The sequence below is a fragment of the Lissotriton helveticus genome, chromosome 4_1 (genome assembly GCF_964261635.1).
Source record: "Lissotriton helveticus chromosome 4_1, aLisHel1.1, whole genome shotgun sequence".
Lineage (NCBI taxonomy): Eukaryota > Metazoa > Chordata > Amphibia > Caudata > Salamandridae > Lissotriton > Lissotriton helveticus.
In genome coordinates, this window is record NC_136063.1 from 650,195,412 (window position 1) to 650,213,311 (window position 17,900).

The 17,900-nt window shown below is 48.3% G+C and overlaps 1 protein-coding gene across 3 annotated transcripts in view; it reads left to right on the forward strand.

Moving 5' to 3' along the window:
• SDR16C5 (short chain dehydrogenase/reductase family 16C member 5) overlaps positions 1-17,900 on the forward strand; it is a 222,525-nt gene that overhangs the window by 86,422 nt on the left and 118,203 nt on the right. For all 3 annotated transcript variants that reach the window (XR_013610536.1, XM_078687282.1, XM_078687281.1), the window contains exon 3: positions 7,799-7,930. Coding sequence is in view for 2 of the 3 variants with exons in the window: in XM_078687282.1 (XP_078543408.1) it covers positions 7,799-7,930 (132 nt within the window). In the remaining variant the exon portion in view is untranslated. The remainder of the gene's footprint in view (positions 1-7,798; positions 7,931-17,900) is intronic.

Below are 17,900 nucleotides of genomic sequence, written 5' to 3' on the forward strand. Positions count from 1 at the left end.
CCTGAAAGAGATCGGCGCCCAAGTCCTCACTCCAGGCAGAGGAGGAGCGATCAATGGTAGTTGAGGATGACGCAAGTGTGAGGGCGTAAATCCTGGTGACCATCTGACAGGGGAAGCTGGATGTGTAAGCGAAGTCGAGGACAGCCATCGAGGGGGGGGGGGTTGAGGAAATGTGGGGTGAATCTCCTTGCAAGATGCCCTAAGTTGGTAATACAACAGCGAGTCCAATGGGGCTGGCCTCGTCAGGAAGGGTAAAGAAAGTATTATCAGGATAAAGGTCCAACACCGTGACTAACCCCAGATGAGCTGCGTGCTTGACCATTCCGACACTCTACAGAGGGGGTAATGCTGGCTTGTATCCAAGGGGCATGGCATTAGCGGAGAGCATGCTAGAACCGGAGTACCTCCTGAGACCGTCCCAAGCCCAGCGTAAGGTCTCCGCCATGGCTATTTTGCTGCGCGGGGGTTTAGCAGGGGCAGAGAGAGCAGTCAGAAGCAGCAAAGGGGCAGCAAGGTCAGCCTCCACCGCAACGTGAGGTTGGAAAGGCGGTGGGTGCACCCAGAACTGAAGGAAGCTGGCTTGGGCACTGAGGGCGTATAGTTTGAAATCTGGGGCACCCAGCCCCCCATGCAATGAAATCGGTGTGAGAATGTTGTATGCAATTCTGGGCCGGTGCCTGGCCCAGACGAGGGCAATTATAAGTGAGTGGAGTCTGCGAAAAAAGTGACCCGTGAGAGGGATGGGGATGTTCAGGAATAAGTACAGAAACTTCGGAAGTACCATCAACTTGGCAATGGCGATGCATCCCGCCGGGACAGGAGAAATGGATGCCAGAGGTGAATCTTGGTCTCCAACCAGTCCACCGCCCGGCCAAAATTAGCCTTCCAATATTCGTCCACATCCCTGCTGAGCCAAATGTCCAGATATCTAGTGGGTCCCGACGCCCAAACAAACGTGTAGTCAGGAGCAAAGGGGACAGTGGCGTCCATGAGGAGAAAAAGAATGGATTTACCACAGTTGACCTGGATGCCAGACAGACCCCCAAAGCGCACCACCTCGCGGACCCTGGGGATGAGATTTTCCTGGGGATTGCAGACCTAGAGTGTGACGTCGTCCGCGTACATGGATATGAACAGGGCTCGAGCCGTGAAGCCGATACCCCTCTGGGTGTGGTGTCGAAAGCTTTGGTGGCGTCCAAGAGGGCAGCCACGTCCGGGAGAGCAGAGTTAATTTGTTGGAGGACGGAGAAAATAGTCCGGAGATTATGCGAAGTGGAGCGGCCGGGAATGAAGCCCGACTGATTTGGACGAGCTATCAGTTTAGCTAAGATTTTGTTATCGGTATTAATGAGATACAGAGGACGATAGGAGTCAAGGGATTCGGGGGGCTTGTCCAGCTTCAGGAGGGCTTGTCCGGCGTCAGGAGGAGTGTAAGCAGAGCCTCGCGGAGCAAAGGAGGAAAATGGCCGCACTCAAAAGATTTGTTGTACATAGCGGTGAGGTGCGGTACCAGGAGGGGCGTGAAGGTCTTGTAAAAGGACGCGGGCAGGCCGTCGGAGCCAGGATCCTTGTCGCCAGGTAGTCCACTAATAGCAGCCAAAATCTCCTCCTTAGAGAAGGGCTTGTTGAGGTATTTCCGGTGGCTGTCACCCAGCCAGAGGAGCTGAAGAGTGTTGAAGTATTGATCAAGGATGTTACCCAGGAGTGCAACCCCAGCAGTGTAGAGTTGGGAGTAGAAGGTGGCGAATCTGGCCACGACCGCCTTAGGAGAGGTCGTTCTTTCCGGGCCTCCATCCTGAAGCACGGTGATGTAGGAGGCGGCATGAGGCTGTCGCAGGAGACTGGCGAGAGTCTTGCAAGGGCGATCCCCTTCACCGAAGCGTCGCGCCTTTGCTTCCCTGCCCAGAAATGAGAGCTCTCTATTGGCCTAGTCATTGAACTCTGTGAGTTTACCCCTGAGCAGCACCAGGGTGTTGGGGTTAGGGTCCAGAGACTGCAAGGAGTCTAGATCCTTGATCTCCTCTAATTTCTCAAGAGAGCCACGGATGGAGCGCAGTACGCCCGATTGCTTGGATATACATTCGCCTCGGATCACCGCCTTGAACCCCTCCCAGAACGTGGAAAGGGAATCGACGGAACCAGCATAGAGGTCAAAATAATTTGTGATTGCCGTTTGGATCTTGTCGTGAAATACCGAATCCCGGAGCTCGTTGAGAGGCAGCCGCCATACGAACATGCACCGCAGGGAGTGCAGGAGTTGTATGCCAGGTCGCACAGGAGAATGGTCAGAGAGGGTGCGCGCCATGTGCTCCACGGACGTGACCCACGCGAAGGAGTCCCGGGTAGTGATCCAGAGGTCCAAACGGGACCAACAGCCCTGCGAGCCCGTCACGCACTTGCCATCGTGAGTGCCTGGGCGAGTATGCCACCACGCATCAAGCAGGGAATTTTCAGTTAGTATGGACTGCAGGAGAGAATTTGCGCGTGGATGCAGAGCATGGGACCCGGAGCGATCGAAGGTGGCAGAGGGTGCAATATTAAAGTCCCCCCCCCCAGAGTAGGGCGGCAGGGCCCAGGGAGGAGATGTGTTGCCACACCTGCATGAGAAACTTGGGGCTGTCTGAGTTGGGGCCATATATCGCTGCAAGGATTAGAGGTTGGGCGAGGAGAGTGCCGTGCAGGATGGCAAAGCGCCCCCCTGGGTCTGCAGTGACCTGAGAAGTGTGCCAGGGAAGCCCTCTGCACATTAGAATGGAAACTCCACGAGAGTAGCTGGAGTAGAAGGAGGAGTGATTTTCGCCCCAGTATTTAGAGAGAAGCCTGGAAGATGTGGCGGGCAGCAGGTGGGTCTCCTGAAGGAAACAAATGTCCACCTTGTGTCGGATGAGGTGAGCGTGTACCAGGCGGGCCTTACGATGGTCATTAAGTCCCCTGACGTTCCAGATCCAGAGGAGTGCGGTGTCCGTCATACTGCGGCGCCAGGGTAGAAAATGACGGATGGGGACAGGTATGCAATGGGAACCATGAGCATTTAAGAATTGATATGCGGTGCAGTATCTGACGAAGCAAACAACATGTTGCAGAGAACATCATAAAACAAAACGAACAACAAACCTCAAGGAGGAGGAAACAAACCCAGTGAACATTCCCCCCCACCGCCCACACCAACCCCCCAATTAGGTTGAGGTGCCAACCCCGCCCGCCCAAGGGAGCACCAACTGGGAAGGGGAAGGTCAGAGACAAGGAAGGGAGTCATCCCGTGGAGGCATGGTTCTGCCCGGCGTACACACCTGCCTCAAGCACAGGGTGGCCAAGCCGCAAATTGTCGTGGTCATCAAAACAAAGGAGAGCAGCGAAGCGCCCTCGCGCCGTGGGTGCATCACATTGAAGCAGATAAGGTATCGGGTAGCCAAAATTGGAGATTAGTATCAGCTGTGTGAGGTAGGGGCAAAGGCAGGGCAATTACTTTGGAAACAGTAGGTTACCCCTCGCAGAGAGAGACGCATGGGCCCAGAGGCCGGCGAACATAATAACAACAAATAAGAGTGAACACAGGTGCGGTTACAAGAGCATGTGGTAATGTAGCCAAGGCAGAAAACCATGTCAGAAAGCTAGAACAACAAGATCCCAATAGCAGGGGCAATAATCGGTCATTGTCACTCAAAACACCATCGGCAGCTGCCTGGGAACTAGGTGGTGAAAATCGATGTGGCTTGTCTAGTTTTTTCGCATAGGCCAGGGCCACCTTCGGCTCTGTGAAGACGTGCACTTGGGAGCCTTGTTTAATTCGCAGCTTAACCGGGTAAGACAAGGAATATGAGACGTCATGTTTCTGAAGCAGTCGCTTGGCCAGTAGGAACTGGCGATGGGCAGCATGCACATCCATTGTGTAATCAGGATAAAAGGCAAGAGAGTTCCCCTGATGACGCTTCTCTCTGGATGCACGGAGAACTGCATCACGGTTCCTAAAATGTATCAATTTGGCGATTATTGGACGAGCAGGCAGGCCAGGAGCGGGTCGAGGACCCAGAGAGCGATGGGCACGCTCAACTAAAAAGACGGGGGATAGAACATCGCCAAACAGGTCCCGAATGAGTTGCTCAACAAAGTTCTCCATTTTGGAGATGTTGGAAGTTTCGGGCACGTCCGTAGTATGGAGGTTACTGCTGCGGGAACGCGCCTTCAAATCCTGGTTCTTGTTCTTTATCAGTTCTAGGACTTTGTCCATTTGGAGCAGTTTATGGTGGTCTCGAGTCGCGGCGTCCTCCACATCAGAGACTCTTTCCTCCATGCGAGTCAGCTGAGCGTCGTGTGAGTCAACCTGGGCTTTGGCAGTATCCAGACGGGTGGACAGTTGGTTGAGCTGGGTGGCGATACCAGTTATGGTAGCTTTCACCTCTAGCATGATTGCTTTAAGGTCGTCCTCTCGGGTCGGGTCTGGTCGGGCCAGCATCAGACTGGGCTCACCCGTGTCCAGGGCCACCCCATCCTGTCTGGTCTGCCTGCGCAGGTCGAAGGCCAGCTTGGGTTGTTTGGGGTCGGCCTTTCCCATGATTGGGCCGCCGTCCACACGCAAGCGCACCACTGGAGCCACCGATGAACTAGATGTGGAGAGGCGAGAGATAGTATGAGGAGTTGGGGCCATGGGTGGCATATAAGAAGGTGTGACAGGCGCAGGCTTCAAGAGCAAGGCTGATGTAGGAAAGACTTTGACTGGCGACTCAGACAAGCGAGGTCAGGGCAGGCACAAAAGAGCAGTGTACGTCCATGTCCCAAGGCGGGCGTGCAAAGCTGGGAAGGAGGCGGTCAGGTGCCAGACCGCACGAGTGGAGTTGGAGATCAAAATGGAAGCACGACGGGCAATGGAGCCGGGCCGGAGCTAGGAAGGTGAATCGAGGGAGAGGCTATTCCAAGTCACAAGCCGGCAAGGATTCCCCCTGGGGCAGCGCCAGACTGGGAACCAGAGCAGCCGGGGTGCCCTTCATCAATGAAGCAGCTGAGGAGGGCCGGTGAGCACCACCACGTGCAACTGCCCTCAGGGGACGCGGGCATGCAACCCCGGACCCCACAGGCCGTGAATCTCAGGAGAGGCAAGCAAACAAGGCAGCAAAACCATTCGGTGAGCCCTGGAGGTGGGTTGGTGCCGGTCTGGAGAGCCCGGCGTGCAGGGCGGCAGAGGTAGGCCCCTCACTCCGCTGGAATCAGAAGGGTCGCCACGCGGCCTCCAATCCTCGCGGATGATCTGCAGGAGCACAGGATGAGGCCCGTCCCCGAGGGAAGCGCAGGGAGCATGCCGCCCATGTTGCGCAGCCCATATGAGGCAGAAGGAAGTGACGGGCTCTTGGGGCGCCAGATGACAGCCGACAGCGGGAGAAGAAGCACGGCCCTGCGGTGCAGCTCACGCGCTCCCGACCCTGCCACGGAATGCCCCACCAGCAGCGTGACCTACCGGGATGGAGATACAGCTGGGCAGCAGGCAGTCCCCGGCGAGGGGTCCCGGTCTCAGTAGGGCGAAGCAGGTAGTTCCACAGGTTTGATGCAGCCCGGCGCAGCAGCCAGCCGCGCGCCGTCAGGAAGGCCCGGCAGCCGCACTCAGGACGGGCACAGCAGCGGAACTCCATGTGGCGCGATGTCGGGCGTCCGCTGAAGGATCAGTCAATGCCCCCGGATGCTGGGAGTCATAATGGTGTGGGATGGAGGGTAAACTCAACCGGAGTCCGTAGGATCGTGACGGATTGAATGGCCGGCAGATCCCACTCAAGGTGCGGCCATCTTGCAGCTGGCTAAGCTACGCCCCCCTTGTTTCAACTGTTTTTATATTATGCTGGTCCTCCTTTGATTGTATTTCCCCAACCACTCTTGCTATTCAATACACTGCACCATTAGCACTTTATCTACATGGGGCCTTTCATTCAATCCAAACTGCAGGATAGGTGTCCCTTTACATTGAGGCATTTAGGAGTGTAATGGTGCCCTGGTGAATGGGTTCCACCAAAAAGTATTATTTGTATGTTGATTTTTAGTTATTGTTGTTTTGAAATCCTGCTTATCCATTAAGAAAAGCCCCCTCGAATAAATATCAGATAGGGTTTTATTCACAGATTTTTTTCTCCCCAGCGTTTAACGATTAGCACCTGACATATTAGCTGTAGCTTGCATTTATCATAGATTTGTGATCATGCTCAGGAAGACACATCATCATGATTTGTGTCGCTATTCTAGGTCTTGTCTTGAATCGTGGTGCAACACTGAGGTGTTTCTCGTGACCCCTGCACTAGCTTGAACACTTAGCAGACCCTTTTATTTGAGGTTTTTGTTCTGCTTACTTCTTGCTTCGGTCATCAGACCAATTTGTATTTCTGTGCAGCAGGATGTCAAGTTCAAATTTGTATTTTTGATTGTTCTCAAAATGCTTCCAAATAATTCAGAAGTGTGCTGTAACTGGGAGAGGCCATGTATTCTTCTGATTTTATCTGAATTAATTCTTATTATGTGTATTGTTTTAACCTCCCTTGATATTATTGTATGGTAAAGTATTTTATTGTACTTTTATGGACTATTTTCAATTAGAGCAAAGAAAAAAATGTAAAAATTGAATTGATGTACCATGCACGCGTACGCCCCCACACGCAAGTATTGCGCTGCCCGGCGCTACATACTATTAGGCCAAGGATGACTTGAGTACACATCATTGGAACCTTCTATGAGTGGTCTGATAGGCACCACTCAGTGACTCGGGTGCTGTCACCACCACGCTCTAGCCGCTTAACTATTGGTAAGGACAGTAGCCCTCTTCCATTATGAAGGTAGCGTTTGATGAGCCCCTTCTGGTCTAACAAGACCACTTTACTATGAGACAGTCCTAGGTTATGGAGCACACACGTGATCCGTGTTCCCTCATGACTAAAAATCACTTCCAGGATCAAGATATCCATGCTGTTGGGGCACTCATGGCTGACATTCACCTGTCACCATGCAGGAAACTTTTCCTTCCCAGCAAATGGGAAAATGGGTTAAAATCAGGCATGTTCTGTATTTCCAATTAAATATATTAACAATGCGAAGGAAATAAGCTGGACCAGCAGGGCAAGATGTGCCCCTCTACACAGCAGACACACACATGATGAATGGTGGAATAACCAGTTAACTGTTACAGTTCCCTGTTCCATTGTATGTGTTGTTACGACTGTGTGTCCATGAGCCATGCATTGAGTCTGCATTCTCGAATGGTACCAACAGTGTGGGAGCGGTCCAAATAGAGTTCTACAACTCAGTGGAAAGGCCTCTGCAGGCTGAAGCTATGTTTTACTACTCACTATCCGACTTACAACTCTTTAGTCACAGTGTAGAATAAAAGCACATGCTGAAATGAAATAGGAAAGAAGGTGAGAGGAACAGGAAGGGAACATGTGTGGAGAATATGTGGACATTAAAACCGTACAACAATTGAATTTTAAGTAAGATTCAGGAGTGAGGAATGTGAAAGGGAACAAGGACGACTGGCGAAGAAGAGAACAGAACAATGACTGATTTGGAAAGAATGTTTAATAAGTGCAAATGATAATGGGGTAGAAGAGGGGAGAATCACACTAGTCTCTTCTCTCGTCTCTGATTTGACGTTTCTTATGAGCGCGCGCGTCAATATGATGTACTTAGGGGCGTTAGTACTAAACCCAGTGGGTCTGAGTTTGTCGCTATCACATAATCGCATTCGTAACTTGAGAGTTCACTGACTTTTTTCTGTGATTGCAGGTTTCTAAAGACAGTAATTGATTTTTGTATTTAATGTCTGTTGAAGGTGAAGAAAGAAGTTGGCGATGTTTCTATTCTGATTAACAATGCAGGAATTGTAACTGGGAAGAAGTTTATCGATGCTCCGGACTCCCTGGTCGAGAAAACCATGGAGGTTAACGTTATGGCGCATTTCTGGGTAATGTATTTTGTTCTTTGTTGCCTTTTGCAAACACACACGATGTTATTGTCTGTCTCTATTACATGTGTAATCTCATTTTCGAAGAATTATACAACTCTGCCCTGATTTACGTTAAAAAAAAGTTGCCTAATGTCTGCTGGGATAAAATAATCCTAGGGTTTAAACTACGTGCCTTCTATTTACTGGAACAAAAACGAGCTGTATTTTGGATGTGTTGGCAAACCTCACCACCACCAGAGGTGCGTAAGAAAAGTGATCCATTTGGTGTGCCATGTATTGTTTGCTCCACGCCCACTCCGGATTATGTTTTGTTGCATTGCAGCCTATAGGTTAAATGTCCCTTGATAATTCTAATGTTTTTACTCACATTAAATCTATTTTATTGCGATATGTATTTTATCCACTCAGCAGAAGTTTTGTTTAAAACAAAAATAAAAGTAGTAATAATCCTGCATTTGTAAAGCGCACACCTACCCGTAGAAGGTTTCCCGGCGCTGGGGGCCGTCTGGAAGATTAAGCGAGCTATTGTCCAGAGTCGTATTTTGTTTTTTTAGTTTGTAAATGATTCTCAGAATTATGCAAATACCTGTTCGCAGAAATAATATTTATTAGTGTAGTTACTTTAGAATTGTCATCTACATTTCTGAATATGTGCAAACATTTGTTTAGTTAACAGGTAGAGTAATCATTGACTGAGCATATTAAATTCCTCAATTCACACAGCAGAAAGTAAAAAAATGCACAATGTGTTGGTGATAATGTAGGTAAGATCTTTCATTGTTTAAGTTAAAGGGATAGTAATCCACAAGGTCCAACGCAATCACTCGTGGCCGGGGATCGAACTTCAATCCCCAGCGACAGGCGTCAGTCCCCTGGGTGTCCGCAGACATTTTTCCAGGGGGGGGGGGGGCAAATGTTAACGTCCTCACCATCCTCCGACATGATGTGTGCCAGGTGGGGCAAAAGAAACACGGGGCGCAGAACTAGGATAGACTCAATTAAATGCCGGGAATCCAGGACATGTGACTGACCCTGCCACAGGCCAACAAACATCACCTGTAAGGAAAATGCTAAACCTTCTGACAAGGTGCTTTATCTCTGTCTACTAGGTGTGCAGACTTCTGGGTCCTCGATCCAACACCATTCAAGGCTGTCTTCAGCACGATTCGATTTTTATCCGAATACTTTAAAACAGCCTATGATTAAAGCACCAGATTAAATATACTGTATGTACAGAGTATGTTAGGGATTATTTGTAGCACACATATTTACCAATATTGGCTTCTTGGTGCTAGAATTCATGATAACTTTTATCCAAAGTTAAAGCACAACGTCAAAGTTAGTAATAAATAATGCAGCAATCACACCCACTAGTGATTTGCCAGTGGGTGCTCCCTTTACTAGAATTCCCCGGGCATTGCTAAATTTTACACACATTCAATTAATTTATACAAAATAAAATGTATAGGTCCAAATGTTAGCTATATTTTTTAAAAGAAACTTAGAGTCCCTCTACGTGTAGTCAATGTCAAACTGACATCGTGCGCACGTTTAGGTATACAATAATGGCCAGCTCCCTTATGCGGAAGCCCGGCACCGTAAATGTGTGGCACATGTGCCGCCCGCAGCTGCGCCACATCACAGTTCCAGGGATGCTGAGTCTTACACAGTGGTCGAAGTGGGGGGAAAAAAGTAGGGGAACAGTGGGCAGGAATAACCCAAGGATTGGATCTGAGGGTGGAGCCAGAGGTGTGGCTAGAATGCTCAGACATCCCAATTTTTAGTATTTGTTTGGAATTTCACTGCCCAGTTTAATCAACCAATGGATACACATGATTATTTAAGGTTATAATGAGCTATTGACATTAAAATATATTCACAAAGTGGGATATGCTTCTAATCACAGAATGTACCAAATACGTTAAAATGTGGAAACACAAGCCATTTGTCTCTGAACCATGGAGTTTCTGTCATCAGCACTTCACCCTTTTTCAACAACAGCACTTCAAACATTGAATGGCAAAATATCCTAGTTTGCAAATGTTTTCTCTAAAATTATGTCTCTGCCATATTTGTCATAATGCAAGAACTGCTGCATGATCTGACCATTTAAACTAATAAATTGTTTGTAGCTTAAACATATCAAAAGTTAATGTAAAATGTGACTTGTGTTGCTGTGGAGTGGATGGCCTATTGTAAAGGTTGACTGGTCACCTTTCTCACTGCTGCGTTTTTATGTTACACTGGTACTAATAAGGCAAAATCTTTCCAGAGACTGTTAGCATGTGTACACACGTCAAAATAATAAAATATCTGAAAATATACTGCATTACGCTGCAGCCTTTTTTTTTTTTAGTCAACACTACGGTATAATGTTGTCATCCTTTGCTGCATAATTAATTCCAGTGGCCCCACAGCAGGCAGCACATGTTCTCCTGAATGAAGCAGGGAGACTGAAGTTTGCAAACTTAAAGTGTGCGTGCAAATCCTGCATTGCCAATCCCTGGTGAGTTGCAGCTACTGCTGCTGAAACAAGGCCAATAGAGGTACCTTTGGGTGAGGCAGACTGGCCTCAAGGGCAGGGCCAGCCATAGCACTGGTGGTGTCCTGTGCATTAATGTTTGTTAGTGCCCCCCAATGACCATCTCTGCCATGGATTCCCTCACTACCACCCTTTAACTGTGCCCCCCAAGTCTTCATAACCACTCTCTCTCAGATGCATTTAATTTGATTTAAAGCCCACTCATACCATTGTAGGGTGTCAGAGCACTATACATCACACACATTACACAGAGACAATCAATATGTGTGTAAATCACTGTATAGAAAATGTTACATAAGACTAAGGACTACAAGGTGTAGGAGTCACATGCCAACCATACTAGTAGCCCGTATAGTTTTATAGTGATTGGTCTGGAGAAACACAATACCCGGAATTTAAAACGTAATACCATGGTTGGGGCTTCTCCTTAATACCAAAACAACATAAGAGTACCTACTAACGTAAACAAGAAAAAGAGAGAAAGGAGAGATCGAATTGCTTATCAGACCACCACCTTCTCACAGAGTGAATCACGATACCACAGGGGTGTGTAGACAGAGTGCAAAGCATATGTGATGAGGAAAAAAGGGGAACCCTCAGGCACCTACACAAGGCAGGTAGCCAGTCATCTTCATCGGGTTCCTATTTATTAGTATGTGAATAATACTAGAAAAAGAGTGCTGCTTAAAATGAGTCAAGCCTACTCCCCCCACAAAAGACTTTAATATAAGGGGTAGTGCTAGCCCAATTAAAAACAAGTGAAAAAGTCAGACATGCAAAAGGCTGTGTGAACTTGAACCTAATGTCCTATCAAGAGGTCGACATGTTTCAGCTAATGAACCATGAGTCGGTTCAGCATTCTTCAGGACCAATACTCGTTCTTACCTGTGAGGAGGTACACCCTAAGGTACCTACTGACCACCAGGTAAATAGACAAAAAAACAGGGTTTACAAACTTGTAAATGATGAACCGTAATTTTCGGTACAAACACTCCCCTGTCGGAGTGCTCACAATATTATGGGGGAAGTTACAGGCTTCCTGGACACGTGGCAGGGGTAAACCTTCACGCCAGTGCTTTATGACTGGCGACTCCCCGCAGCCACACCTTTGCTAGTCACATCCACGGTCCGTACTCTCCTTAATAATCATAATTGATTTCTGTCCAAAAGAACACTTTTTGGGACATTAGGATAATCAAAGACTGGGGGACGGGGGGGACATAACACTCTAATTTATACCTTGGAGTTTGTATGCAGCTCTTAGATGACAGTTAATAGCTCACTGTTCTAAGCTAGGATTTTAGCTTATAAACTGCAAGTAACAAAAGGATCTCTCTGACAAAAGCAGTAGCCCACTGACCTATTTAGATTATGTGCACTTTGTGATCTGCATGGCGCATGTTCTTTGCAGCCGGCACATTAACCCTCTGAGCTTCCTTTCCATGAATCAAAACTTCCACTAGACAAAATTCTGATCTCTCTCTAGGAAGAACATTAATCACCAGAGTCATCATGACATTTTTATTGTTGCCGAAAATTGCGGGAGGCCAGGAAGGAGGCAGCAAGCGTTTTTAAAACCATAATATACTTGCAAACATGATGCCTTCACCTAAAGTCAGGACCCAGTGCGGTCACACTGGTTGCACCGCCCTAGAGATGGCCCTTCTCAAGGGTCCTGTGACCTCAGTGACTGTTGTTCTAGGGTGTGCTGCTTCATAGGCCTACCCGCAAGACTGGAGGTGAACTTCAGTATGGATAGTGGTGGACAAGCCTTGAAGGTTAACCTACACTTGCCATGCTAGGGTCCACCTGCTGGTGCGAAGGTACCAGGACTTCTAAGGTGTTGCGAAGCCTTCTAAGGTCTAGCATGTGATTGTGCTCTCGGAGGACAGTGGTCTGGTGGGCTGGTTATTAAGGCTGAACCTGGTTCCCAGTTCCAAATTCAGCAGCTCTGACCATAGTGCCACATTCTCTCCCCCACTGAACACCGTACTGCCCCACTGAGAAAAACTCCCACTGTTTTCAACTACAACCCAATTGTTGCCCGCTATAAACACCTGGATGCGCAATTTAAATTACACACTAGACAAGAGCAATATGCCGCCTACAAAAAAAAAAGTAACAACATCCTGGAAAGCAAACACTTATAGGGAATGCAAAATTTAGCAAACCATGGGAAATGTAAGCAGGAACAACATGGTTACCTTAATGCTTTTACACTCACTATTCAGAAATCAGTAAGTGCTTTTGCCTGAAAAGTTAAGGACACGCCTACAGGGCCCTGAATGGACCCATTTCAATGGCCATTGCTTATATCCTTACAAAACGTAAGCAGTATGGTAAAAAGACCACATCCCTGGACGCAGAGCCGCAGCACACATTTTGTTTTCCAATCCACACATTGCAGTACCTCCAGAATTGGTGCACTAGTTCCAAGTCCAGGGAAAACAAAGACAAGAAAACAAAAATAGCGCTTCACTGGTAAACTCTGTAAAAGTGGCGCTAATGTGTTTCAGTGTGAATAAAATCAGTTTGGCCAGTTTGCTACCACTCTGTCTTACTTTATTTAGGTATTTATCTATTTTTCATATTTTTAGCCTTTTATTCCCAATGCTGCACTTTGGAATTAAAATGTCAGAAAAATACGACATTTCCAGCAAAAGCGTCTTTCTTTTTTGGATCCATTTCACAGGGAAGCAAATAAAAGAAAGGAGAGGCAAGAGAGTGAGAACCCCGTATTGAAGTCACTGTTTTCATGGGTGTCTGCAAGGAGGGTCACTCCAGGGTTTGGTAACTTTCACTACACTATTTTTCTGCTCAGTGAAGTTAAGGACATTTCTCCTGTGTACTTTATAAACAGTTTTTTCTGGTCAAGGAATCAGCCTTGTAGTTATAATACATATCTATTCAGTTCATTTTCAAGACCGTAATATGATATAAAGGTCTGGGTTGTACGACAGTATAACGCTGGTAAATACATCGCATGCCTTTGCCTCGCATTTTTTAGCACACATGTTTTTACCGCGATTATGCATTTACATCGCATTCCAATACGACACATTGTTTTTAGATTTAAAAACAATGTTTTTGGGGGGAGACCCCCACCAATTTACCTTACATACGTGGTATTGGCATGCGTTATAAATGCATATTTGCGGTAAAAACATGTGTGCTAAAAAATGCGAGGCAAAGGCATGGGATGTATTTACCCCATTGTAAAGGCTGTTTCCCAATTTGCATATTTAAAGATGGAGGCACCTTTTGTTTCAACTCATGTCACTTTCTAGTTCTTACGGTCCGCATCAATGTTAAACTTAAGTACCCAAAAAGTATTTATGACTTTAAACTTAGGTATCCAAAATTAGAATATGTAGATGCAAATTCAGAATTGCAGAATCCGGACTACGTTTGTTTTTCGATTTTTTTTCAGTGAAATGACCACCGAAGGCCCTGATTTTATATTAAAAACAGAGCTTTGGACTATACCATTTCCCACTGAAAGGCAATATTTCTCTCTATGTGTTGCCATACCTGGGGTATCATGCAGTTTGGTGCTTACTTTCTCTCCATGTTAAAGAACAGTAGATGTTTCAGTACCCAGGCTAATGTGCTTCATAGCTAAATACATATAAGGTCCCAAAGCGATACCAATTGCATTGCAAATGCTTGTTTTTGTTTAGATGTTATTACCCTTAGGATCACATCATGAAGTGCATGATAGTAGAGTGGCACTGTTTTCCATACACATTCTTTAGTACTGGAAGAGCATAAACCTTTTTCTTAACTGTTTGTTATTGGTTTAATTTAATACCTTGGAATTTTTTGTGGTCTGGATCAAAGCTGAGGTTGAAGCTGTATTGAGTCTGTTGACTGGGGGGCATGGTGTGGCCACAGACGATGATGGCCCCTCACCAGAAGCGCTCCACGCACTGGAGTGTTCTTTGGGATGGCAGTGAAACTCTGATGGCCATGGGAGCTATGTAAGTACCAGCTCCCATCACCTCCCACTCCTGCGATTCTACTTGGGGGGTGTCTACTTATCGCCACCGGACTCAGCTGCGATAAAGACCCAGCTGTTTCACCTTGGGCCGCACAGGAGGGCCCAGAGCCTGCCTGCGAACTGCACCCTCGATTTCGGGCATGGCGCGCACCTCCACCATACTCATGGGATGTCACCTGCCTCTACCCGCGTGCCCATAACCACAACACATCACCGCTAGGTCTCGCCTGTGGCCCCACTGAGGGGTCTGCACCTTCATTCAACTGCTTGTGCATCCTCACATCAGCCGCCTGCTTCATGCCCAAGGAGGTCGATCTGGCCTACCGGAGGGCTCAATGCTGCTGCCTTGAGGCAGGCCACGCAACTTCATCGGGAACTGTCAGGCGCGGCCCAACTAACGTCACCTGCTGAGTGTGCAGCAGTGGGGATCCCCCTCCTCATCTGTATTCAAGGGCCCGCTACATCCTTCAACACCCTGAGCCCTGTGAATGCCTCATGTCCCTGCAATTGGATGCATGGGTCATTGACAACCGCTGCACTTAGGGCTGCACCTTAATTGTTGGGCCTCTTTCCCATACGCCATGAGCCCACTATATACAGGGATCTGACCCTGAGGCTGCCCAGCGACACAGCGGTCTCTACCACACCCACAGACCTGTATCACTGCTTTAGCTTGGGCCCTGTAGCCCAAATGCGCCACACTTCACCTCAGTTGCCCTCCTCCACCCAGTTGTTTACAGATGGCCTACTCCACCCATAGTCTTCTCAAGGTTACCCCCCTCCCCCGACCTTTGCCCTACATCTTTGGACTGGGGAGCCCACAGAGTGACTGAGGTGGTACCCCTGGGCCCATGACAGCCGCTCCAGCCACATTGGTCTCCTGGAAGGCAGGTGGGCTCCGAACACAAAATTCCCCTCACTGCATCACCCCAAGGAGCCTTCTACGGAACCTCCTGGGCCCGAGTCTTTTTCGAAATTCTGCTTCCGTCCCCTCTTTTGCCCCCATTGTCGAGGTGCTGCCCCTGGAGGAGCTGACCCACTCCCTTCAAAGCGCGTGTGGACAGATCTGGGGCACACATCCTCACCTGAGCAACACCACCTAGGCGCTTCGCCTTCCAGGAATTGTTTGTCCCTCGGATGCCTTCTCCTCTCCGAGTGCCATCACAGGTGGTCGACTGTATTTTGAGGCGTCTCTGAACATGAGATGGACCATGCACCCTTGGATTCACCTGCTGCATTCCTCCCTTCAGGCAAATTCCCTGCCACCTCTGGCGGCCGCTAGAGCTCCGGTGGGGGTTGCGAAGAAAGCCGGGAACTAGACCCCCTGGTCAGGTCTCAGGATGGCAAGGCCATGCCCTTCACAGCAGTGGCAGCCCTTACTCCGGTCTAGGTCTGCAACAAATCTCGCTCCCCACTGAAACATACCCAGCCCGACGGCTGAGACACACACTTCTCCTTGCCACTCTTCTGTCCTGGCAGCTGCTCAACGAGGCCCATGGCATTCTCAGTACGGTTGGATGAGTTTAATGGTCTTGACTTAATGTTTTTCTTCTGCTTCTTTTAATTGCCGTGTCATATGATGGTTATTTCTGACCATCTGTATTTTATTTGATCTTTATGTTCTGTGTTATGTGACGGACAGTTTGTTGATGTTGAGATCACTGCTGACTTGCTCTTTGCTATTGTCATGCCACCACTGTGCTCCAGGCATAGCCCCATAATTTATGGGCCGCCAATACCTTCTTATCCCTCTCACCCATGCGAACTGTCTTCTGGAAGTTAACGGCCTGAAGCATTTCATATCTGCAGTCTAAACGTGCGGAGGTTGCCCTATTACAGGAAATCCACCTCTCCCCTCTGGAGTCCTAAAAATTGTCGCTACTGGGTGGGACGGGTGATCCACAGCAGTTGGGAGCTGGCTTTGGACCCCCCAGGAAGTGCGGTGCTGCGCTCCTTTTACGCAGGTCCCTGCCTTTCACTACCCTTAAGACATGGACAGATCCTGATGCCTGTTATGTCTTTGCTAAGCACAGACGCTGCGCTTTGTGTCAGGTCAGTGTCTGCACCTACGGGTCCCATTTATTTCTCCATTCGCAGAATTCTATTGGGTCCCATACACCACAAAGGCAGACTCAGTGAGTCCAGTAGAGACCTGCTGGAGGGGTAAATTACAAAACCGAGATAGAGCAGGCCTTCTCCAGACTTCCCTACCACAAGGACCCTGGGGAAGACAACTTTCCTGCAGGGTTCTGTTAGTGGGCGGGCGAGGACATGGTGGACTCCGTATATGAAGCCTTCCACTTGGCCGACCAAATCTGCTCCCTTGGCTCCATCTTCAATAGGGCTAAAATAGCCATCCTTCCTAAGCGGGGACAGACCCCCCTACTCATGGAAGCTGCAGACCCCAATCCATACTTAATGGGGACTTCAAGATTCTTGCTGGTGTCCTCGCGCTCGTCTCCAGAAGGTGATCCTATCCCTGATCCACCATAAGCAGGTATGGTTCGTTCCTAACCGCTTCTTCAGGAATCACCTCCACCATGCCCTGTGGTCGTTCAAGGACCTGCTGAATAGGGCCTTCACCCTGGACACGGAAAGGGCTTTCGACAGAATCAAGTGTGGGTACTTGCCAGCATGCATTTCACCCAGATACAATCCTGCAACATTTATAAGTTACATCTGACTACAATTGAAATAATAAAGAGCTCTGGTGCTTCAACAACTGCCATAGTCAGTACTGATTCCGTGCTCTCCTTCCAGAGATGCACATGCACGCTCATACACAGAAACATGGTGCTAGTGGTGTGCAGCGACGAGGATGGTCACATCAAGCTGAGTTGGCTGGCCTAAATGTGGGATCTGGATGCTGGATGTTCCTGCCCATTCCCATGGAATCCAGGTGATGATTCCTTGATTCATGGTCTAAGCCTCGTGTAAAGAGGCAGCCTCTGCAGAAGGGGAACAGGGACTTGGTCCACAATCCCCTGTTTTTTCTCCTACTCTGTCTGAGTTAGCGAGTGCAGTCTTCTGTATTCTATTCTTGGTCTCCAGACCATCTGGAGACCTATTTCTGGCCAACACCCTTATTGTAAACTTTAGGGAAATTTGCATGTCAGTAAGGATCTTATCTCTCAGGATGGAATCTCTTTAGGAAATCAGTCACTTGACTGCTCCTGGCAATTTTTTGAGAAACCTAGATGTGGAGAATGCATACTTTCATTTGCCAATATATTTTCAGCACCAGTGGTGCCTCAGGTTTGCAAATATAGCAGACAGTTTGAATTCAGGGCTCTCCAGTTGCATCTTAAGTCTGGCCTTATGTAAGTAGGGGAATGCTGCAGACTCAAAGCGTCTCATAATCGGAAAGAAAATGCCTGTGAAGTTGACAAGCTTAATAGCTCTGAACTCTTCTTCTGCTGCACCAA